Source organism: Lontra canadensis, unplaced genomic scaffold (genome assembly GCF_010015895.1).
Source record: "Lontra canadensis isolate GAN:19392208 unplaced genomic scaffold, GSC_riverotter_1.0 scaffold2, whole genome shotgun sequence".
In the NCBI taxonomy this organism is placed as follows: Eukaryota; Metazoa; Chordata; class Mammalia; order Carnivora; family Mustelidae; genus Lontra; species Lontra canadensis.
In genome coordinates, this window is record NW_022630996.1 from 6,418,473 (window position 1) to 6,444,151 (window position 25,679).

A 25,679-nucleotide genomic window follows, 5' to 3' on the forward strand; every position below is an offset into this window, starting at 1 on the left:
TGAAGAGGGTAGAAGAGTGGAGATTCAGTAGGAAGTTAAATGGACTATGGCCATCTGTGGGGTAGAGAGCCAATGGCTAAGAGAATGGGGGGAAGTAGAATAGGACATGGGAGAGGCTGCATGGGAAAGACAAGTCCCCATAACTTGGTGTTGAAAGCAAGGGGCTGAGTTTCATGAATTCATACAACAAGCAGGACTTAATGCCTGGAATGTTAAAAACAGTGAGCTTTATGGCTCTGGCAGAGCTTGGAGGGTGATAGGATGCTGAGTCCCTGCCCTTAAAGAGATAGCAGGACAGACAGCCCACAGATTTATAGTGTAGAAGCAATAGTTTGAAAAACACCAGGGATATACTGGGAGGGGAGAGTACTTTACTCATTTCAGAGTGTGTCCCTGAGGGTTAGTGATGGTTAAGGAACCTCTCTAGGAACAAAGGAGCTGGCAGGTGCCATCTCCCTCCCCTGTCCCCAGCATAAACTATATATACAGCCGCCTGTGTGAACGAGCACTGCTCCCAACATTCACTTTCTAACCTGCTTATGCCAGGCCCCATTCACTATGCTTCAGTGGATCTGCCTTTCTAGTCATGCCTCCATCCACCCTCTTACCTCAAGACCTGTCTATATGCTGCTTATAAGACACTCATTTCAGACCTAAAGACACATACAGATTGAGAGGATAGAGAAACATTTATCATATGAATGGATGTCAAAAGAAAGCCAGGGTGGCAGTACTAATATTTGGACAAAACAGACATTAAAACAAAGAGAAGATTACTATATGGTAATAAAGAGGATAATCTAACAAGATGTAACAATTGTAAATATTTATGCATCCAGCATGAAAACACCCAGATATACAGAGCAGCTCATAACAAACATAAAGGAAATAATCAATAGTAATACAATAATAGTAGGGGACTTTTATACCCCTTACATCAGTGGACAGGTCATCCAAACAGAAAACCAACAAGAAAACAGAGGCTTTGAATGACACACTGGACCAGATGGGTTTAACACACATACATAGAACATTCCATTCTAAAACAGCAAAATGTACATTCTTTTCAAGCAAACACAGAATATTAGGCAACAAAACAAGTCTCAACAAACTAAAAAGGACTGAAGTTGTCATGCATCTTTTCTGACCACAAAGCTGTGTAACTAGAAATCAAGTACAAGAAAAATATTCTGGAAAGACCATAAATACATGGAGGTCAAATAAGATACTCTTAAACAATGAATGGATCAAACAAGAAATCAAAGAAGAAATAAAAAATTATGTGGAGAGAGATGAAAATGAAAACAGGACAAACCAAAATCTTTAGGACAAAGCAAAAGGGGTTATAGGAGGGGAGTTTATAGCAATATAGACCTATGTCAAGAAGCTAGAAAAAGAACAAACAAAACCAAAAAGCAGCAGAAGAAAGGAAATAATAAAAATGAGAGCAGAAATAAATGTTATAGAAACTAAGAAGCAGAACAGATCAATGAAATCAGGAGCTGGTCCTTTGAAATGATCAGCAAAATTCTCGACTCATTAACAAGAGAGAAAGAACGCAAACAAAATCACAAATGAAAGGAGAAATAATGACTGACAGCACAGAAATACAATGAATTGTAAGAGAGTATTATGAAGGATTACGTAGAAACAAATTTGACAACCTAGAAGAAATGAGTGAATTCCTAGAAACATGTAACCTCCTAAAACTGAAGCATGAAGAAGTACAAAATTTGAACAGAAACAGAAATTTGTCTGCAAAACCAGAACAGCAATGAGATTGAATCAGTAATTGAAAAACTGCCCATAAACAATTACCTGGGACCACACAGTTTCACAGGGTAATCCCTACCAAATACTTAATGAAGAATTGATACCTTTTCTTCTCAAACTTTCCCAAAAAATAGAAGGAAAATTTCCAAATCATTTGATAGGCCACCACTACCCTGATACCAAAACCAATTCAAGACACCACAAAAAAAGGGGAACTACAGGCTAATATCTCTGGTGAACACAGATGCAAAAATCCTCAACAAAACATTGGCAAACTTAATTCAATAATACATTGAAAAAATCATTCACATATCAAGTGGGATTTATTTCCAGGGTGCAAGTGTGGTTCAGTATTTGCAAATCAGCTGACATGATGCATAACATCAACAAGAGACAGGATAGAAACCATATGGTCATTTCAATAGATAGAGAAAAAGCATTTGACAAAGTACAACATCCATTCATGATAAAAACCCTCAACAAAGTAGACTTATAAGGAACATACCTCAGCATAATAAAGGCCACATGTGGAAAAACTCACATTTAAGATCATACTGGGGTTGGGGAATGGATTGACCTCTTCTGCGGAGGTCAGGAACAAGACAAGGATGTCCACCCTCACCACTTTTATTCAAATAGTACTGGAAGTCCTAGCCACAATAGATAAGAAAAAGAAATAAAAGGAATCCAGATTAGTAAGGAAGAAGTAAAACTTTCACTATTTGCAGATGATATACTATACATAGAAAACCCTAAACACTCCACCAAAAGACTACTAGAACTAATAAATGAATTCAGTAAGGTTGCATAATACAAATAATGAAAGAGCAGAAAGAGAAATTAAGAAAACAATCCCTTTTATAATTGCACCAAAAATAATAAAATTCCTAGGAATAAACTTAACTGAGGAAATTCAGACCTGTACTCTTAAGAAGTATAAAACACTGATGAAAGAAATTGAAAGTAACACGAACAAATGGAAAGATACTGCATGCTCATGGATTGAAAGAACAGATACTGTTAAAATGTCCACACTACCAAAGCAATCTGCAATCCCTATCAAAATTCCAGTAGCATTTTTCACAGAACTAAAACAAATAATTTTAAAATTCATATGGAACTACAGAAAACCCTGAATAGCCAAAGTAGTCTTGGAAAAAGAATGACAAAATTGAAGATACCATAATCTCAGACTTCAAGATATACTACCAAACTCTGTTAACCAAAACAGTATGGTGCTGGCACAAAAGAGGACACATAGATCAACGGAACAGAATAGAGAGTCCAGAAATAAACCCATGATTATATGGTCAATTAACCTTTGACAAAAGAGGCAAAAATATGCAATGGGGAAAAGATAGTCTCTTCAACAAATGAGGTGGGGAAAACTGGACCACTTTCTTTCACCATACACAAACTCAGCATCAATCAAAGATGTAAATGTGAAACCTGAAACCATAAAAGTCCTAAAAAAGAACATAAACAGTAATTTCTCTGATAATCGGCCATAGCAATATTTTTCTGGATATGTCTCCTAAGGAAGGGAAACAAAAGCAAAAATAAACTGTTGATGTTATATCAAAATAAAAAGCTGTGTCTAGTGAAGGAAACAATCATCAAAATTAAAAGACAGCTTATCAAATAGGAGAAGATATTTTCAAATGACATATTAGATAATAGTTTAGTATCTTTATATATAAAGAATTTATACACGTCAACAACAAAAAAATAAATAATCCAATTTAAAAAACGGGTAGAAGACATGAATAGGCATTTCTTCCAAGAAGACATACAGATGGCCAACAGACAGATGAAAAGATGGTCAGCATCACTCATCATCAGGGAAATGCAAATCAAAACCACAATAAGATACCACCATCTCACACCTGTCAGAATGACTAAAATCAAAAACACGAGTAACATGTTGACAAGGATCTAGAGAAAAGGGAACCATTGTACACCATTGGTGGGAATGCAAACTGGTACAGCCACTGTGGAAAACAGAATGGAGGTTCCTCAAAATTTTAAAATGAGAATTACCATGTGATCCAGTAATTCCAGTATTGGGTATTTACTCAAAAAATAATAAAAATACTTATGTGAAAAGATACTTCCATCCCTTTGTTTATTGCAGCATTATTTACAGTAGCCAAATTATGGAAGCAGCCTGAATAGCCAATGATAGATGAATGGGTAAGAAGAAGTGGGGTGTGTATATGTACATATATGTATATGCACACATGTATATGCATACATGTGTATATATGTATGCATATATGTGTGTTTATACATATATACATATATATGTGCATATACACACTGGAATATTAGTCATAAGGAGGAATGAAATCTTGCCATTTGCAACAACATGGACAGATTAGAGGGCATAGTGCTAAGTGAAAAAGTCAGAGAAAGACAAATACCATATGATGTCACTCGTGTGGAATTTAAAAAAACCAAGGGAAAAAATGAGAGATAAACCAAAAAACAGACTTCTTTTTAGAGAACAACCTGAAGGTTACCAGAGGGGAATTGGGTGGGGAGCATGGGCAAAATAGATGAAAGGGATTCATCGTACACTCATCATGATGAGCACTGAGTGGTTTAAAGAATTGTGGAATCGCTATGTTGTACACCTGGAACCCATATAATACTGGATGTTAACTATACTGGAATTAAAGAAGGGGCAAAGGCTGTTAAATGTGGATGGTGTTTGGTAGATGTATGTAATATATTTCCTTATTTCTTCTATGACATGTAGTTATCATCAGTGTCAGGTTATCTTTCTGTAGTTTTCTTTTTTTTTTTTTTTAAGATTTTATTTATTTATTTAACACAGAGCAAATGAGAGAGAGAGCAAGCACAAGCAGGGGAACGGCAGACGGGAGAAGGCAGCTTCCCACTGCGCAGAGCCTGATGCGCGGCTCAATCCCAGCACCCAGGATCATGGTCTGAGCTGAAGGCAGCCACTTAACAGACTGAACCACCCATGCGCCCCTTTCTGTTGTTTTCTTATATATATTTCTAGATAAATCAGTCTTCTGTGGTAATCATTTGTGCTTCTTTCCTATATCCAATTTTCCTATTCTGGTTACGCAGAAGGCCATGTGACTAGTTTTCAGCGTGTTATGAACAGCAATGTCTTGTGTCTCCTCATATCTTATGTCTAATTGCCAATATTAGTTCCTCCAAAGCTTCCCCACCACCCCCCTTCTGTCCAGCCTAGTGATTGACATTGTTCAAAATGGTGGCTGCTCTTTCAGCTTGAATTCCTAAATGACTGTAATAATCAGAGCTTCCCGGTCTCTCTGAAATGGACAGATAGCATGAACAAAAATAAACCTTTTTTGTTTTAAGCCATTGGGGATTCCTTAACACAGCATAATGTAGTCTATCCTGGCTAGTACACATTCTGTGGAAACTGCTTATTTGATAGAACTTCTGTTGTGGGCCTTTAAACATTTAATGGTGATATCAGTACCTAATGGTTGTGTTTTTAATTATGTCTTAAGCAGTCTGCATAGTGCTTTATAAATATCTCACTAAATTTTTGGAATTCTCCTATGACGGAAGAGCTATGATGAGGTAGGATCTTGCCCTGGGGTCTGTCTTTCCATTTTATAATCTTAAATATCATCTCTTATTTTTCACTGAATCAGAGATACATTTGGTTGTAAGATACACTGTTGTTTTATGTACCACAAAAAAATAGTAAATTAAACTTTTTCAGAGCTTATTTTCACTTTTTAAACTTACCTCTTCCACCCATATCAAATTTATCCTCAGCCATCTCTTGTTTTATGCCTTTCTGCATACATAATAACTTTTGTTTCAATGGAGAAACATAATCTTTCTGGATATATTTTACAGTGGCAGTTAACGTCAACATATGTAATACCAACAATGCTCATAAGTTAGTTTACTGATGACCATCTGAATAGAGTTCATCAAGTTGTACACATGTAGGCAATGAGAACTACATTGTGCTCACCATCTGGACAACAGCAATTTTAAGATGTCACCAGTTGTAAGATGCATTCTGATTTCTGTTACAATGTAAAAGAAAAAGTGTCATTTAGAATGAGTGAAAATCATGTTACTTCTCAATTTCCAGATTTATATCTCTAGCCCAGGCCTTTTAATTTAATTCCAAATGTAGATATCTAGCTCTTATTTAAGTTATCTATTCTAATTATTTTAATAAGTACATTTTCAAGATTTGTTCATGTTATAGCATATATCAGTATTTTATTTCATTTTATTGCCAAATAATATTCCAGTGAATATTACATTTTATTTATTTATTTACCAGTTGATGAGTGGTTGGGGTTGTTTCCCCTTTTTGGTTAATTGTGCATAATGCGTCTATGAAGATTCATGTACAAGTTTTTGTATGTTCTATTGTATGTTGTTGTGCTCTTCTAACACAGTGTATTAATTATTTATGGTGTAACAAACCACCCCAAAGCTCAGTGCTTCAAACAACCACTGTGAATCTGTTAGCCGGACGTGGGGCTGAGCTAACCTTCGCTAAGCTCTTTTAAGTTTCTTTGACCAAACTGATGGTTTAAGAAGGCTAGCTGGTCTAGGATGGCCTTGAATGGCACAGCTTGGTTCTAGGAGGCTAGCCCAAACGTGTTTCATAGCAAGGCATAGGTATATGGGCAAGCAAGTTCAGTTGTGCAGGAAAGTAAGAAGTTTGTGTTCGCATTTTAAGCGTCTGCTTGGGCCATGTTTCCTAAATCCTGTTGCCTGAAACAAGTCACTTGGAGAAGGATTAGAGTGGAAAGGGATTGCAAGTTATTGAACAGAAGGTATGCCTACAGGGAAACCATTAATTGGGGTCATGAATGCAGTCAGCCTGTCACCAATCCATTCTCCTATCTTAATGCCTTGCATTTATTTTCCGTCTGATTTTCTTTTTATACACCTGCATGGCAAGTTTGCTCCCTCACTCCCTCAGGTTTCCATTCATATATTATCTTATCAGTGAGTCCTTCAACTCTAACTACTTTATAGAATTAATAGCCACACACTTCCTTCCTGCTTTCCAGCTTTTTCTTAGAGCTTTTAATCACCATCTGACATATTATGTTTGTTTTGTGCTTATCTTTCCTCAACTACAATATCAAGGATTTTGGTTTAATTACCTGATGATGGAATTTTTCTTCAAGTAGTCCACTTCCCCCCTTATCCATGGAGGATATGTTCCAAGATCCCCAGTGGATGCCTGAAACTGTGTATAGTACTGAATCCTATATATACTTTGTTTTTTCCTGTACATACATACCTGTGATAAAGTTTAATTTATTAAATTAGGCACAGGAAGAGATTAACAACATTAATAATAAAATAATTCATTATAACAATATACTGTAATAAAAGTTATCTGTTGTCTCTTCTTTCTCTCTCTCTCTCTCTGTCTCACAATATCTTATACTGTACTTATCCTTGTGATGGTGTGAGATGATAAAATACCTCCATGGTGAGATGAAATGAAGTGACAGGCACCGTGATGTAGCTTTAGGCCACTAATGACCTTCTGACAATGTGTCAGAAGGAGGATTAGCTCTTTGCAGTCTGTGGTGGATCACAGGTAGCTGAAACTGGAAAGTGACACAGCAGGTCGGGGGTGCCTTCTGGCCTTCTCATAGACACACAGGCCATGCAGTATATCACAGTTGTTCTACCACTGATTAGCTGTCTGACCTGAGCCAGGTTTGTTTTTTCACCTGCTTGCTTTTCTTTAAAGTAAGGATAATAATAGTTCCAAACTAAATAACTTGAGTTATTAGGGGGAGTTGAGCCAGTTTAGTATATACTATGTGTGTTAGCAGGGCCTGGTACAAAGTAAATGCTAGAAAAGTACAATATTCTATTGGCATAATAATCCTATCAACCCTTGTTATTAGAGTACCTGGCACTGGGAAAATGGAATTAGAAGCTGGAGAGATCTTATACCGAGAGAAAAATTGTAAGATTGTTGAATACTCGACAGTGTATTTTTTGCGGGAAGGGGAAAAGCCCATGAAGCAAAGGAAATAGGTGATGTTTTTCCAATGTGTGTATGGTAATATTGTAACCTGAAAACACTCACATACCATCAAGTACTCTTCATAAAATATTATTCATTATTTCAGATTTACTAAAAAATACCTAAAATTTGTGAACATATTTTTTAACTCTGCCTCTTCTGAGAGTCTCATAAGCATCATTCTCTGTACATCAGAGAGAATGCCTTGGACTCACACTTGGTACATTAGGACTGAATTCTTTCATGGAGCTCCATTTGAGAAAAATGGAAAATATTTTGACTAAGTTGGCTCCTACTTCTCTGACCTGTGAACTACCTGCTTCATGCTAGTGTTCTTAGGTGCTGGGAATAAAATAGTGATCAATGTGGTATTGATCTTAATTTCACTGAGCTTACAGTCCTAATAGGCCATTATGCCCTAGTTATTTACTTATGTTTTCCCACACATCTTTTACTGTAGAATTGTAAGGCTCAGTGCTCTGGAATGGTGTTCCAGGGTTTTGGAGAAGTGAGAGTGACTTGTTTTTGAAGTTAAATAAATTTAGTGCATGATCTTATGGACAGTTTAAAAATAGTTATTTTGGGGGGGCAACTGGCTGGCTCAGTTGGTGGAGTGTGCAGCACTTGATCTCGGGATTGTGACTTCAGGCCCCAAGTTGGGTGTAGAGACTGCTTAAAAATAAAATCTTTTAAAAATATAATAATAAAATAGTTCATTTTTGGTGCTGTTATGTTTTGTTTTTCCAGGATCCCTGAAACTACTAAGGTATATCTGCTGTTAATTAGCCAGGAAAAAACAAAAACAAAAAGTCTTTCCTCCTTTTATTCCATTTTGGATAATTTTAGATTAATTTCCAAGTTTAACTGAAAAGCCAGGATACTTTCTGCTTATTGATTTCAGGAATACTGCTTCCCTCTTTGTATTTCTCATTCACCTGCCCAAAGTTATTGTGGAACTATGATCAATAAACTCTTAAGTCCTCGACCTCTTTTTTATTATTATTATTTTTTAATATTTTATTTATTTATCAGAGAGAGAGCATGAGCAGGGAGGAGATGCAGAAGGAGGTTCCCTATGAGCAGGGAGCCTGACTCAAGGCTCTATCCCAGGACCCTGAGATCATGACCTGAGCCACCCAGGCACCCCCACCCACCAACCTCTTTTTTAATCTTAAGAAGATTCCAGACACCTGTCTGGCCCCTGATTATAGCACTTCTTCAGCAGTGAAGTGAAGTGAAACTGTCTTTCACTTTACGACAGTGAAACTGTCTTTTCACAGCCCACCAACTTTAGGACCAGGGAATGACTATAACAATTACTAATATCCTTGACTCTCTCCCCTTTCATTTTATGGGCCTAACAAAATACCAACTGTGTGCCCTCTGTCTGCCCACCCTCAGGCAGTTGTATGTACCACTTTAAATTTATGCCATAAACCTCAATAGGCCTTCCCCTGTGTCACTGGCAGTGCTGCTGCGCTGCTTCACTTTGCTTGTTAAGACTTCATTTCCACTCATTGCGAACTTCTTACAGCTCACTCTCATCTGTGGGCTTCACCTCAAACTTTGTTGAGAAGTTAGATGCAGCTCTTATCTCACCACCAAATCTATAGACCTATCTGCATTGGGCTTCTTGTTCTCTGTCTTCCTTTCAGTTGTTACCAGAGACCTTCCCTGACAGTTTAATTCCTCTTCTTGTGACTCAGGTTCCATCTCTTCTTACTGTCTCTGGGACTTCTTTCCTGCAGTTAGCATCTCTCTTCCACATCATCAGTTTCTCCCTCTCTGTTGGATGTTCCTTTTAGCCTGCAAACATGCTGTGTTATCTCCCAGGTCAGGTATTTCTGCAAATGTGTGTAAATGTGATGACCAGTTATATAAAATTCCATTCTTCTTAGTGTCTTCTTCCATTATTCTTGTTCCAGTTTTTGTCCAATAAATTTTCTTCTCTGAATAGTTTTTCACCTCCTTCAGTGTCTGTTTCTTCTCAGCCATTTTTGTGGTTTCTATTTTTTTTTTTTTTTTTACTAGTCCTCTAAATATTGGTGGGCCTTACGGTTTATTCTTTGCCTATACTCCCTTGGAAATCCGCTTATTACTGTGCTGTGACACCTGCATGTATCTCCTGCCTCATCTCTCCTTCTAAGTTCTAAAATGCATGGCCAGCTTGCCTTCTTGATCATTTCATTGACCTCTGCTGTTGGTGACACATAATGCTTGCTAACTCTCCCTCTTGATTGCCCCACTTCAGTAAATGGCATCATTGTCCATCCTGTTGCTTATACCAAAATTTTGGCTCTTGACTCTTATTTTTCTCTCCCACCTCTTCCCCATATCTAATTTGTTAGTAAGTTTTATTTTCTCTACTTTTAAAATATATCCCAAATTCAGTTTTTCTGCATTGCTTCCACCGTAGTCCGAGCAGTCATCTCTTGCTTAGCCTACAACCATAATCTCAACTGGTCTTCTTTGCATCCACTCTTACCTTCCTATAATCCATTCTTCACTAGAGTGATAATTAAAGCCATTATAATATTTACTGCTCTGGATTTCATTATCTTGAATTAAATCCTGACTCCTTATTGTTTACCTGCTCTGTGGCTGTGAGCAAAATACTTAATACCTCTGTGCCACAATATTCTCATCTAGAAAATGGGATGATAATTGTCAATAATAAGATACCAATCAGATTGTCACATACACACTCATACACATGTACCCAGTTTTGAGAGTTTGGGTTTTCATTGGACTTAGTGTAAAATCCAAACTACTTACCAGGGTTTTCAGGACTTCTTCATAATCTAGCTTCTTGCTTAATTTTTCTGACTTCTTCTTGTTTTCATGTGCCTCTTGCTTACCATACTTACTCTACTAAAACCACACTTCCTATCTTTCAACCTTTTACTCTGAAACATTACTTCTGATGGAGTATGTTTTCCTTTCTTTTTTTTTTAAACCAGTTTTTTCATGTTCATGTTTTTTGTTTGCTTTGTTGTATGTAAAGGTAGTGCCATTTTCAAAAAATCAGTTCATGGTTTTTCACCTGGTGACTTACTTATCTTTTTAAAGGCTAGAACCAAGGACCTACTATGTTTTTCCAGTTTTGTAGGAGATTTGGAAATTCCTTGAAGTGGAATTGCTAAGTCAAAGGGTAGGAGTATTTTCAGACCTATGATTCCTATTGAAGTAAGTTCTTGAGACTTTACATGTCCTATTACAGATTGCTGCTGTGGTCTTTACTCATTCTGTTATTTACCCTTTCTAAAAATTTTTCCTGTAACAGTATTTCCACTTTCTCCTTGCCTGGTCATTCTGTTCTTTGTGATATTTTTCTTTCCTTCTGTTGGATTTTCGTGGTATCTTGTGATTCTTTTCTTTTTCTCTCTCTTTTTTTTAAAGAAAGAGATTGACTTAATTAATTAATTAATTTAAAATAGGCTTCATACCCAACATGGGACTTCAACTCAGGACCTTAAGATCAAGGGTCATATGTTCTACCAACTGAGCCAACTAGGTGCCCTCCTTTTTTTTTAATGGAAATATAATAGACATATCAGTTTTAGGTATACAACATGATTTGCCATTTGTATGTATTGACAGATCATCACCACAGTAAATCTGTTTAACATCCATCACCACACATGGTCACAATTTTTTTTCTTGCGATAAGAACTCTTAAGATTTAGTCTCTTAGAAATTTTCAAATATGTAGTACAGTGTTATTAACTGTAGTTACCATGCTGTTCATATCTTGTGATTCTTGACTATTCATATTCATGAATAAAGGACTGAGTTGATTAGAGGGTTTTGCAGTTAAATTGGTCTAGACTTTTTTAAATGAGAAGTCTGATTGTGAGTTCTCTTTAAGTTTTTGTGTATTCATTGGTTGGTTTTTTCTAGAACACAAGGTTGGAGTTGGCAGGTTTAGGGCTACCCTAATTATAAGTGGAAGGACAGCTTTTAGTATGAAAGGAGCTAAGCAACTCACCACCTCAGTTTCCTTCTTCATTCTCCCCTTCCTTTTTTCAAGCGTAAGAAAAGCATAAGTGCAATAATGTTGATTTTTGGGACTCTTGGGTGGCTCATTCAGTTAAGTGTCTGTTTTTGGATCAGGTCATGATCCTGGGATCCTAGGATGAGTCTCACATCCAGTTCTTTGCTCAGTGGGGAACCTGCTTCTCCCTTTCTACCTGCTGCTCCCCCAGCTTGTGCTCTCTCTCTGTGACAAATAAATAAATGAAATCTTTAAAAAAAGATAATGTTCATTATCCATGTACCTATAACCCAGTTTTTTTGAATTAAGTCTTTTATCATATTTACTTCAGATTTTCTAAACAAAATTTCAGACACAGATAAAGTACCTTACAGACCATCAAAGGTAATCAGAGCTTATCCTTTATCCTGTTCCTTGCCCTCTTCATCTTCAGAGGTACCCATTATCCTGAGTTTAGTGTTTATGATACCCATGTATGTTTCTAAATTTTTAAAAAATTTTTAGTTTAAATTCAGTTTGGTTAAGGGGCACCTGGATGGTTCAGTTGGTTGTATATCTGACTTTTGATTTCAGCTTGGGTCATGGTCTTGGGGTTGTGGGATTAGGCCCCACATCTGGCTCTGAGCTCAGCACGGTATCTGTCCCTCTCCCTCTGTTCTACCTCCCCCCTCAACTCACGCTCGCTCTCTCTGTAGAATAAATAAATAAAACCTCTAAGTAAATAAATAAATTCATTCAATTTAGTTAACATATAGTGTATTATTAGTTTCGGGGTAGAATTTAGTGATTCATCAGTTGCATATAACACCCAGTGCTCATCACATCAAGCATCTTCCTTAATGCCCATCACCCAGTTACTCCATTACCCACGTACTTCCCCTCACTTGTAAATTTTTGCCATGGGTGTATATCCATAAACAATATTAATTGCATATTTTAAAACTGTATATGTCTTGGAACTTGACTTTTTTCATTCAGTGTTATGTTTTTTAGATGTATCCATGTCAGTATATTTAGCTCTAGTTCCTCATTTTGACTTACTATTTTACTTTTGGTTTTTTGCCCATTTTTCTCTTAGTATTTAAGTTGGTCCTAATATTTTGCTATTATAAATGTTGCTGCAAAGAATACTTCTTATACATATGTTGGTGGTGATATAGTTAGATGATAGTATAATGCCCATCTTTTTTTTTTAAGATTTTATTTATTTATTTGACAGAGAGATCACAAGTAGGCAGAGATGCATGCAGAGAGAGCCAGGAGGAAGCAGGCCCCCTGCTGAGCAGAGAGCCTGATGCGGGACTCGATCCCAGGACCCTGAGATCATGACCTGAGCCGAAGGCAGAGGCTTTAACCCACTGAGCCACCCTATAATGCCCATCTTCAGCTTAACAGTATATTTCCAGTTTATTCTCATGCATTTATATTATAACCACATGTAGAATTGAAAAGCAATTGTTGTATGTGGTTAGACCTAAATTTTTTGCCCGTCTCTTGGGTGTGAAATGATTTCTTAATTTGCATTTCTTTGATTACTAATTAGGTCATTTATTTTTTTAATTTTTAAAAGATTTATTTATTTGAGAGAGAGAACATGATGAAGAGGAGGGGCCGAGGGAGAGGGAGAAGCAGATTCCCCACTGAGCAGGGAGCCTGACATGGGGCTCAATCCCAGAACCCCGAGATCATGACCTGAGCCAAAGGCAGTCGCTCAACCGACTGAGCCACCCAGGGGCCCCATGAGGTCATTTATTTTATCATGTATCTGTTGGATAGTCTGAATTCTCTTTAGTTCAGCTACCTATTCATAAATCCTTTGCACATTTTTCTTTTGGATTATTTGACATTTTCTGTAAGAATAGCCAGTTACCCCAGAATTATTTATTATATAGTCTATGAAACATGGATAGTCTTACTGTACATATGGTACATTCTTATTCTCATTATTTAAAATAGTTAAAAGGCTATCATTTTACCGTGCTTTTGTAAGAATTTTAGAATCAGTTTGCCAAATTCCATGGGGGAAAAAAATCTCAGGATTTTGTTTATTGTCTTTCACTGAATTAATTTGGGGGAAATTGAGATTATTATGATACTGAGTCTTCATACTAAAGGGCATTTTTGTTAGTCTTTGTCACATGAAGGGTTGGGCCATGCACCTGCACACATGCATCACACAGCATAAATGTGAAATAAGATTTAGTGGGAAGCAGGAAGTGCCAGAGCACACACAATCCCGAGCTCTATTATCTTCACATAGATGTGTACTTAGAGTAGACATAACTAGAATTAATATACCAGGGAAAGGGCTCCTCAGTAATAATTGGAACTTTTGAGGTTGATAAAATGGCCTTGTTAGAAAAGGGAGCTCTGTGTCTCTCATTAGTCTTTTCTTGCATCAAGTAAACTCAGACCTGCTGAGTCAACTTGTTGATAGGTACTGAGAGGAAGAAATTAACCTCCGGAGTCCTCTGAGTTTCTCTTCTCAATCTTCTTTTACGCATTTGGATATTATTTTCTTGTTCTGTCTACAAAGGTCTTGCAAATCTTTTATTGGATTTATTCCTAGGGGCTCTAAGCTGGCTCAGTGGAACATGTGACTCTTGATCTTGCAGTTGTGAGTTTGAGCCCCACATTGGGTGTAGAGATTACTTAAATATAAATAATATTTTTTTAAAAAGGATTTATACCTAGATTCTTTATGGTCTTTGTTGCTATTGTGAAGGCCATGGGTCCCACCCCCATTTTATTTATTTATTTATTTAGATAATTTATTTAAATTTGTAAATAAATATTTATTTATTTATTTTAGAGAGGGAGGTTGGGGAGGGGCAAAGGGAGAGGGAGAAGGAGACTCTTAGGCAGGACCCATGCTTAGCATAGAGGCCAGCATGGGGCTGGATCTCATAGCCCTGAGATCATGACCTGGGCCAAAATCAAGAGTCAGACACTTCACCAGCTGAGCCACCCAGGCACCCTGGATGGCATCTTTTTTTAATTGGGTCTGGCCTATGCATTGGAATACTATATAATGTTTGTTTCCTTCATCTTATATCCAGTCATCTTGATAAACTAATTCTACATTAGTTTTTATAGATACTAGTTATTAGTATTAGTTATTAGCCCTAATGGTTTCTAGGTTCTCTTTGGCTTTTCTATAGATATCATATTTCCTACAAATAAATTTTTATCTCTACTATTACGATTTTTATGTCCATTTTTATATGCTCTCCATACTATTAACTATAACCTCCTCTGTATGATATCAGTGATAACAGGTACCTTTGTCTTACACCCGACCTTTCACTGTGATATTTTGCTGCAGGTTTCTTATAGATGTATTTTATTAAGTTCAAAGATCCCTATTTCTAATATATTTTTTAAGATTTTATTTATTTATTTGACAGAGATTATAAGCAGGCAGAGAGGCAGGCAGAGAGAGAGGAAGGGAAGCAGGATCCCTGCTGAGCAGAGAGCCCGATGTGGGGCTCGATCCCAGGACCCCGGGATCATGACGCGATTGGAAGGCAGAGGCTTCAATCCACTGAGCCACCCAGGTGCCCCCAAAATTACTTATTTTTAGAGAGAGCACATGGACGCACACACACATATGTGGCAAAGGATGGGGGGTGCAGAGGGAGTGAGAGAATCCCAAGAAGAACCCCCTCACTGAGCACAGAGCCAGTTGCAGGGCTCTATCTCAGGACGCTGAGATCATGACCTGAGCCAAAAATCAAGAGTCAGATGCTCAACCAACTGAGCCACCTAGGCGCCCCTTATTCTACCTTTTTTTTTTTTTTTAAAGATTTTATTTATTTATTTATTTATTTATTTGACAGAGCATGAGCGAGAGAGGGAACACAAGCAGGGGGAGTGGGAGAGGGTGAAGCAGACTCCCTGTGGAGCAGGGAGCCCAATGTGGGGCTCGATCCCAAGACCCTGGGATCACAACCTGAGCCGAAGGCAGATGCTTAATGACTGAGCCACCCGCGCGCCCTTCCTTATTCTACTTTTTAATATATTTTTATTTTATAAGTATCATCCAAGTTCTTTCTCTTACTCTTCTGGGGATATCTGAAAGAATCTAATTTCAACTAGGGCTCATAGTGATTTTTCTTCATTTTTTGGATATAAAATTACTTTTGTTTGAGGAGATAAGAAGTCTTATATCTGGACATTCATGGTCTGGCCCTGCCCTCTTGTCACCATATCAGTCATTTTCTACTGCCCAGCAAAAATATTTATTCCAATTAGTTTTAATCAGCTCCATTCCCTCATTTTCCTCATACTCATTCTCCTTTGCTAATCCATTTTTTTCCCCTTTCTTTCTCCAATCCCTTGGGGTAGTGGTTCTTTACCCTAACTGCATATGAGTTTTATCTATGGAGTTTTTAAAGGGGCGGGGGAACAGGTTGCTGTGGGTTATAAAGTCTTCAGTTTGCTGGACTGGAAAGAATCATTGAAGCAGGATTAATTTTTTCTCTCTTCCTGTTTTCTAAAGACAGCTTGAATTTTAGTACTAATTGAATACCTGTTTATGACTATGACTCAAGATTAGTGATGAGACAAAAAATGAATAGAATATGTTTCTGATCTCAGAGCCGCTAGTTGACGTGAAAAACATAATCAGTTTTAGGATATCAAATTCTGATCATAAAGCTGTTCTGCCTGGGTGGTCAATGAACTCATCATAGAAGGAGATTACCATTTTCTGAGATAAAGAGACAGTAGGAAAAAGAAATTTGGGGAGGGTTGTGGGTTAGATCAGAAGTTAGTCTTTGAACATGTTAATTTTGAGATATCTGTTCGTTTTCTTAGTAGAGATGGTCAGTAGGCAGTTGGACAAAAAGAGTCTGGAGTTGAGGGGACAGAGCTGGATTTTAAAATTTGGACCGCATTTGGAGGAGGATAAGGATTAATATATAAAATATCTAGACTAAAGGGTATCTGTACATCAACAAGGAAAAATAGAATTAAAAAAATATGGATAGGGAATTTACCAAAAAGGAATGTAAATGTCCAATGATCATGAAAAATGTTCAGTTTTCTGGGAAATAGAAGTTGAAGCGACAAGATCACCTTTTCCCCTTCAGATTGGCAGAAGTTTCAGAGTTTGATAATACCCAGTGTTGATGAGATTATGGGGGGACTTAGACCCTCCTAATGAGGCTATGACTTAGTACCTTTTTTCTTTTAGAAGACGATTTGACACATTTATTAAATTTTTTAATGCACATAACTTTCAATTCAGGAATCCTATGCCGTGGTATCTAAAAGGGAAGCTTGTACCTTTTCCCAGAAAGGCAGCTCAGAACTATTCATTGAAGCATTGTTTGAAGTTGAGAAAAGTGGAATAATCTAAATGTCCTCTAGTAAGGGAATTATTAAATAAACCATCTGTCCTAAAACCCCCTTGTTTATCTGTCTATTCCCTCTTGTACATTTTTAATTATCTCACATTTTAAAATTATAGCAGTTGTTTAAAAGGCCATAATTTCTAGTGTGTATTGTATTTGTGCTGTTCATATTTAGTCACACCTTAGAATTCCAGATTTAGATCATAAAACTCATAGAGTACCTAGCATACAGTATAATTTGCAAAACATGTTCTCTACCCAGATAAATTGGGCTCGTTCTTCATCAAGGAAAAAGAACTGACTTCTTTATCTTAAACATGTAATATGTGCATGTAGTATAACCACCTGGCTTCTAAATTCTAGGCTGGCTGGCAGGCTGGCTAAATGAATAAGGCTTAGAACCCTGCCAAGAATTTATTTAATTGATAAAGGCCTGATTTTAATCAACCCCCCCCCCAACTTGCTGTCCCTCAAGGGATTTTTACCTCTTGTTTGTTAGTTACTTTGAAGTTTATACATCTCAGAATAGTGCTCCTTAATAGGATTCGAGAAGGATAAGAATTTTGCCTTTCTTTTATAGAGCGGAGAATTACAATGTGGTAATTTTAAATGGAGAGGAATAAAGGAGAAATGGTTCTCAAAACAGTTCAGTTAGAAAGAGTACATGTAGACATCGAAGATCTGGAAATTGTTTCTCCTAAAATCACCCATGTCTGCTCAATCTTAGGTTGCTGTTGAAGTTTGAAGACCATTGAGATAAGCAGTGTTATAATATTATGAAATGAATGTATCTATACTTAACAATTTTAAAGAAGTGAGATTGTATGTCTTGACAGGGAAAGAATTTTGAGGCATGTTGTTCACTGAAAAAAGTGTTAAAAATAATATTTTATATATAATACTTATGTGTTTGTATATTTTGTATGTGTATATATCATGATATTTACTTGAATAAAAAGGAGATGTGGAAAGGATACATAATAAACTGTAAATTGTACTTAATGTTTTTGGGAACGTGAAAATGATTTTCATCATTTATTCTGAATACTTACGTATTGAGTCTTTTACAGTTGAGAATTTATTGTATTACTAGTGTAGAAAGAAGTTTTAACATGTTTAATAATAAATGGGGAAAATTGCTGTATTAAACAGTTCCCTAAGCCCTAAATTTCAAAGAACACTGGCAGTTACTACAATATTTTGATAAAAATATTTTAATAAAAATATTCTAATTCATATCCTAAATGATTTTTACTTACATTCTTTTAAAATATTTTTCAGGTGTGGAATATCAAACAAATGATTAAGTTGACACAGGAACATATAGAAGCCCTATTGGACAAATTTGGTGGGGAGCATAATCCACCATCAATATATCTGGAGGTAAGCTATTGAGTATCCTATCTGTTGTAATTTTGAAAATAAAAACATGAACTTATCACAGGTATTTGTACTAGTAATATTGTTTCTCTTAGGGGATGAGATGAGAAAGGGGAAGGTGAATTACCTTCATCTTTCTTAAACTTAATATTTTTTCACTTGTTACAATCATATGCAATATTTTGTAATTTGGAAAACGTCAACACTAAAGGAGAAGTCATGTATAAACTTAAAAATATTACCCTGGTGAAAAATTTATGTAAAAAAGAGAGAGAGGGAAAGCATAGAGGTTAAGAAACTAGTTACCATATTAGGAAATGGGGCAAATTTTGTAAAATACGTTTTTTCCTGGTAAAATATCTTTTTTCCAGAACAAATCCCTCCCCAAATTGGTTTTTCCTTTCTTAATAAGTAAAATATATAACATTTAAATAGCTCAAAATTGCCTAGCTTTACTGTTTAATAGTGCTGTTAGGCTTTTGTATCAAGCTTTGAGCATCACTCTTGATACATATGGAGTGCTCCATAAATTTTTGATTCATTCATTCAGCAGGTATTTATTGGGTGCCTGCTTATTTTTATGCTTTTCTAGGCTCTGGCGATACAGGAAAAAAAATATTTGTCTTCCTGCAGCTTTTATTTTTCTCAGGGGATGGGATTACAAACAATAAACATGGAACTTACACTACTTGATATACTGTGAAGAGGAGCCTGCCTGGAGATGACAGTATTTTTCCCTAAGGAAAGTTGACACGGCCCAGGGAAAAGGTCTCTGGGTACTGATAATGTGAAGGCCCTTCAGTGAAAAACCAAGTCTCCTAGTTATCCACTGAGACCCACCATTCTGGTTTCTTTATGAATCTGACTACTCAGATAAATAGAATTACACAGTATTTGTCCTTTTGTGACTAGCTTGTTTCATTTAGCATAATGTCTTCAAGGTCCATCTGTGTTGTAGCATGGGTTGAAATTTCTTTTCTAATTAAGGCTAAATAATATTGCACTTTTTTTTATCCATTCATCTATCAAAGGATATCATCAGTGGTTGGTCATTTATAACTTTTTGTTGTCATAAGTAATGTTGATTTTACTCCTTTGACTATATACCCAGAAGAGGAGTTACTGAATCATGTGGCAATTCTGTATTTAATTTTTTAAAGAATTGCTATATTGTTTTCCATAGCAGCTGCCTTTTTCATTCCTATTAGCAGTACATACAAGAGCTCCCATTATGCCACATTCTTGCCAACACTTACTTACTTTATGTGTGTGTGTGTTTGTGTATGTGTATAATGGCCATCCTAATGAGTATGAAGTGGTATCTCATGGTTTTGATTTGCATTTCCCTGATGACTAATGATGTTGAGCATCTTTTCATGTGCTTATTGGCCATTCGTATTTCTTCTGTGGAGAAATGTCTAAGTCTTTTCACCCATTTTTTAATGGAGTTATTTACTTTGTTGTTGAGTTGTAGAAATTCTTTATATATTCTGAGTATCAGTCCTAATTGGACACATGATTTGCAGATATTTTCTTCTAATCCACAGGTTCTCTTTTCACTCTGTCGATTATGTCCTCAGTGCATAAGATTTTTTTATTTTGATGACGTCTAACTTACCTATTTTTCCTCTTATTGCCTGTGCCTTTGGTGTTACATCCAAGAAATCATTACCAGATCCAGTGTCATAAAGCTTTTATTCAGCTGTCTTCTAAGATACATAGTTACAGTTTTAGCCCTTATGTTGAGGTCTTTGATCCATTTTGAGTTAATTTTTCTGTATGGTATAAGGTAAGAGTTCAGCTTCAGTCTTTTGCATGTGTATATCCAGTTTTCTCAGCCCCATTTGTTGAGAAGACTGTCTTTTCTTGTTGTATAGGCTTGACATGTGCCCTTGTTAAAAATCATTTGACCATGTATATAAGAATTAATTTCTGGGCTCTCTTTTCTTTTCCACTGGAAAAGTTATGTCCAACTTTATGCCAGTTTATACTATACTATTTTATTACTATAGCTTTGTAATAAGTTTTGAAATCAGGAAGTGTGAGACCTCCAGCTTTGTTTTCCTTTTCAGGGTTGTTTTGGCTATTCAGTATTTTTTGAGATTCATATGAACTTCAGGGTAGATTTTTCTCTTTCTGAAACACATTGGGATTTTGATAGGGATTGCACTGAATTCAGAGATTGCTTTGGGTAGTATTGGCATCTTAAGAGCTCTTAAGTCTTAAATATAAATGGATAGCTAAGAATAACCAGATATTGGAAGAAGACTTTTAACAGAAAACTAATAGCAAAAATGGCCAAAAGGAACTCAGAAACAGTGCAGAGAACAGATGAAAACCTGAAAATAATTATAATTAACATCAGAGGTAAGAGAAGACAGTCCATTCTTGTTTCATGGCTGTTCTAAAACAAGTCTTGATGGAGCACAAGAAAGAACTCTTGCTATTAAAATAATTAAAATAGTATAATAGCAGAAAATATAAATATATGTGTGTTTGTATGTCTCTAGGCATATAAATAAATGTTATAAGATAAAGTTAAGGAAATCTCTAGAAAGCAGAATAAGAACAAAGATGGAAGATAATTAAAGGAAAGATGAGAAAAATTAGAGAATAACTCTAGTAGGAGATCTGTAAAAATTACAAATGCTTTTAGCTGTAGAAATACAAAAAACCACTTAGTCACAAGTTTCACAAACAAATAGGAGTTTTATTTTCCCCTCCAATAACAAGAAGCATGGAAGTAAACTATTTTAACCTTGGTTTTACAGCTCAAAGTTGTCAGATGCTGGGGTGGATCTCTATAGCCCTTTGGCTTTTTGGTCATGACTGCAGCAGATTTTTGTGTTCTCATAGGACACCTCAAAGAGGAAGCTGGGATCACAGAGGCTCTCTTGTGTACTGAGTTCTTTCAAGGAAGAAAATTTTCCCTCCAAATCCCCTACAAGTCTTTTCCTTTACATCTCATTGAGTGGAATGGGGTCATATATATCCCTGCACCACGACTATGTTTACATTTCTTCAAATAAGAGGCTAAAAAGTCAATTTTTCCCCTTTTCACAGTTCAGCTTTAGATTAGTTTGAGACTGGCGAGTAGAAGTTACGCTAGTTATGTCAATCCATACCATTTCAACGTAGGAAATAATGTTTCCTGTATGTTTGATGTTTCCATAGGAAACATCTTTAGCTATCCCTGTGTTTTTTCTTGTAGCAGAACAGAGTGAATTCAGTTATATTATCATCAGAAATTTTCTTATCTTTTTTCTTGTAGTAATTTATTTAAAAACTTTTAAGGTGTTTAAGCTTTTAAGTTCTAGATTTTCTATTACTGGTGTGAATAATTAAAATTCTGTTGATTCCTTTGATGATAACTATAGTGAAATGAGCTATCGTACTCTCAAGAGTTTTAAATTTGTCTTTTTAATCTTTGGTTCCCTTTTTAAATCATCGTCCAGAGGAAGAAAAGATAAGTCATTTCCCAGAATTTTTTCTTTTTCTCCCAGTTTTTCTCTCTTCACTTATTCACCAAATTATTTTAATGCCTTCTGTGTATAAGATATAATGCTAGATGCTCTTCCAGTAGTAGATTCTTCTTTTTGGACCTGATATATATTGGATTCCAGAAGTGAAGGAATGGTGTTTCTGGAATCACCCTACTTATCTAGAGTTACAAACTAAGTCCTAGCTACCACAGAATTTACGTATATTCTAGGGTTCCCTGCAGACAGAGAGATGTTAACAGTAGTAGCTCCTAACATTCATTGAGTACTTGCTGTGTACCAGGCACTGTTCCATGCATATAGTAGAATATTTACTCCTCAATCTACCCTATGAGTTTTACTTCCTGTTCTCATTTTCATTTTATAAAGATGAAGAAACTCAAGCACAGAGAAGTTTAATAACATGGTTAAGGCTACACAGTTAGTAAATGGTATAGCCAAACTTTGAATTTAGACATTCTGAATTCAGATTCTGTTCTTAACTGCTCTGTCATTATAATGATGCTGACAGCCTTTTTGAACTTTAGTCTGTATCTTTTTAGTAGAATCCAGGATAATGCAGAGAAATTTTATTAAAACAATTGAAAATACTGGAAGCAAGGTGCTGCCTGTGGAATGCAAGAGTGACTCATTAAATACCACCTGGAATTTAATGGTCTTCAAGATTTCATTGTTATCTTTTTTTAAATTTTTTAATTTTTTTTAAAGATTTTATTTATTTATTTGACAGACAGAGATTACAAGTAGAGAAGCAGGCAGAGAGAGGAAGGGAAGCAGGCTCCCTGCTGAGCAGAAAGCCCGATGCGGGGCTCCATCCCAGGACCCCGGGATCATGACCTGAGCCGAAGGCAGAGGCTTTAACCCACTGAGCTACCCAGGCACCCCCATTGTTATCTTTTGAAATGAAGTTTAGTAAGAATAAATTTAATGAACTAATGACAAAAAAAATTTCAGGGTGCCTAGGTGGCTCAGTTGGTTAAGTGTCTGCCTTCGGCTCGGGTCATGATCCCAGGACCCTGGGATTGAGTCCCAGGTCTAGCACCCTCCTCAGCAGGGAGTCTGCTTCTCCCTCTGCCCATTCCCCTGCTTGTGATTTCTCTCTCTCAAAAAAATCTTTAAAATAAAAATTTTATTTCACTGCTTTTCCTGTTTGTCTAAAGTAAATCCTTAGATAGTTTTCCTCCCATTTTTAATTGAGAAATGATTCGCATACTATAAGATTCGCTTTCTTATTTTAAAGTGTACCACTCAGTGGTTTTTTAGTATATGCACAAAGTTGTGCAATCATCATCAATTCCATCACTAATTCCAGAATATTTTCATCACCTATAAAGGAAACCTTTTACCCATTAGCAATCGTTTTCTTCAGCCCTCCAGCAACAACTAATCTGCTTTGTATTTCTATAGATTTGCCTTTTTGGATACTTTATGTAATGGGATCATATGTGACGTGGCATTTTGTGACAGGCTGCTTTCACTTAGTGTAATATTTTCAAAATTCATCCGTGTTGTAGCATGTAGCATTCAGTGTAGCATTCATTCCTTTTTATTCCATCATATGGATATACACATTTTATTTATCCATTTATCAATTGTTGGACATTTGGGTTTCTTCTTTTTGGCTGTCATGAATAAAGCTATTATGAACATTCATATATAAGTTTTTGTGTAACATATGTATTCAGTTGTCTTGGTTATATGCCTAAGGATTGAATTGCTGTGTCCTGTGCTAACTTGATGTTTTTAACTTTTTGAGGAACTGCCAGACTTGTATTCCAAAGTGGCTCTTTCATTTTACATTCCCATCAGCAGTACATGAGGGTTTCACTTTCTCCACATCAGTACCAACACTTATTTTCTGCTTCATTTTTTTATTTGTTTTTTGAATAGGCATGCTGGTAGTTGTGAATTGGTGTCTCATTGTGGTTTTGGTTTTCAGTTCCCTGATGACTAAAGATGTTATGCATCTTTTTTTTTTTTTTTTTTTTTTAAGATTTTCTTTATTTGCCAGAGAGCATGAGAGAGTAAGAGCACAGCAGGGGGAGCAACAGGCAGAGGGAGAAGCATACTTCCTGCTGAGCAGGGAACCTGTTGTGGGACTTGACCCCACGACCCTGGGAGCATGACCTGACCCAAAAAGGCAGACGCTTAAAAGACTGAGCCACCCACGCGTCCTGGAGAGAGAAAATCTTAAGCAGGCTCCACGCCCAGCACAGAGCTCCATGTGGGGCTCAATCTCACAACACTGAGATCCCTTTAAGCAGCTTTTTCCCGTGCTTGTTAGCTATTTCTATATCTTCTTGGGAAAAATCTGAATTCATATTTTTTGCCTATTTTTTAAACTGGGTTATTGTTGAGTTGTGGGAGTTCTTTGTATATTCTGGATAATAGATCTTTATCAGATATGATTTGTAAATATTTTTTCTTTTATTCTGTGGAATATATTTTTCATTCTTTTGGTGGTATCTTTTGAAGTACAGAAGTTTTAATTTTGAGAAGTGTAGTTTGTCTGTTTTTTCTTTGGTTGCTATGCTTTTAGTGTATCATATCTAAGAAATTATTGCCTAATCTGGCATCATGATGGTTTACTCCTGTTTTCTTCTAAGAGCTTTGTAGTTTTAGCTGTAAATTTTGTGCATATGATTAATCCATTTTGAGTTAATTTTTTAATATAATGTTAGGTAGTAGTCCAGCTTCATTCTTGGGCATGTAGATATTCAGTGGTACCAGCACCATTGTTGAAAATCAGTTACCCATAAATGTAAGGCTTTGCTTATAGACTCTCATTTCTATTGTGTTGTTCTATATGTGTATCCTTATTCCAATATACATGTCTTGATTACTGTAGCTTTATTGTAACTTTTGAAATGAAAAAATGTGAATCCTCCAATTTTGTTCTTTTTCAAAATTATTTTGGGTATTCTGAGTACCTTGCACTTACATAAGAATTTTAAGATCAGCTTGTCCATTTCTGCAGAAAAGCCACTGGGATTTTGATAAGGACAGCAGTGAATCTGTAAATCAGTTTGGGGGAATATTGTTACCCTAATGATTTAAGTGTTCTTGTATTCTTTTATAATTTAATTAGTTTATTTATTTGTTTATTTGAGAGAGAAAAAGAGCATGAGCAGGGTTGGGCATGAAGGAGAGAGAGAGTGGGGGAGAGAATCTTAAGTAGTCTCCACATAGAGCATGGAGCTGGACACAGGGCTCAGTGTCACAACCCTGAGATCATGACCTGCACTGAAATCAAGAGTCCAGCTCTTAAACCACTGGGCTACCCAGGCACCCCGTACCCTTTTATTTAATTCAAAAACATCTGACATGATCTGTGCCTTCAACTAGCTTATAATTTAGTAGAATCATGTTAACAGAGTTAAATAATATAGTGATAACAATAATAAACATAACAGGAATTACCAGTACTACTTATTTTTACTAATAAGAATATTTATTGGGTTTTTGCTGTATGGTAGTCTCAGTAATAGTCTTCTTTTACTCGTACTATCTCATTTAATCCTCACAATTTTTTCATACATGAGAAAGAAATAGTCATATAAAGAAGAATGTGGTAATACTCTAAAGGAGGTAAAGACAATACCTCTTGGGTTTTACCAAGCAGAGCTTTGAATTGGACTTTG

At 36.2% G+C, this 25,679-nt stretch overlaps 1 protein-coding gene across 8 annotated transcripts in view; it reads left to right on the forward strand.

The window, feature by feature from the left end:
* Nucleotides 1–25,679, forward strand: part of BRAF (B-Raf proto-oncogene, serine/threonine kinase) — a 168,177-nt gene that overhangs the window by 53,561 nt on the left and 88,937 nt on the right. For all 8 annotated transcript variants that reach the window (XM_032867534.1, XM_032867479.1, XM_032867489.1 and 5 more), the window contains exon 2: nucleotides 18,440–18,541. In XM_032867534.1, coding sequence (XP_032723425.1) covers nucleotides 18,440–18,541 — 102 coding nt within the window. The remainder of the gene's footprint in view (nucleotides 1–18,439; nucleotides 18,542–25,679) is intronic.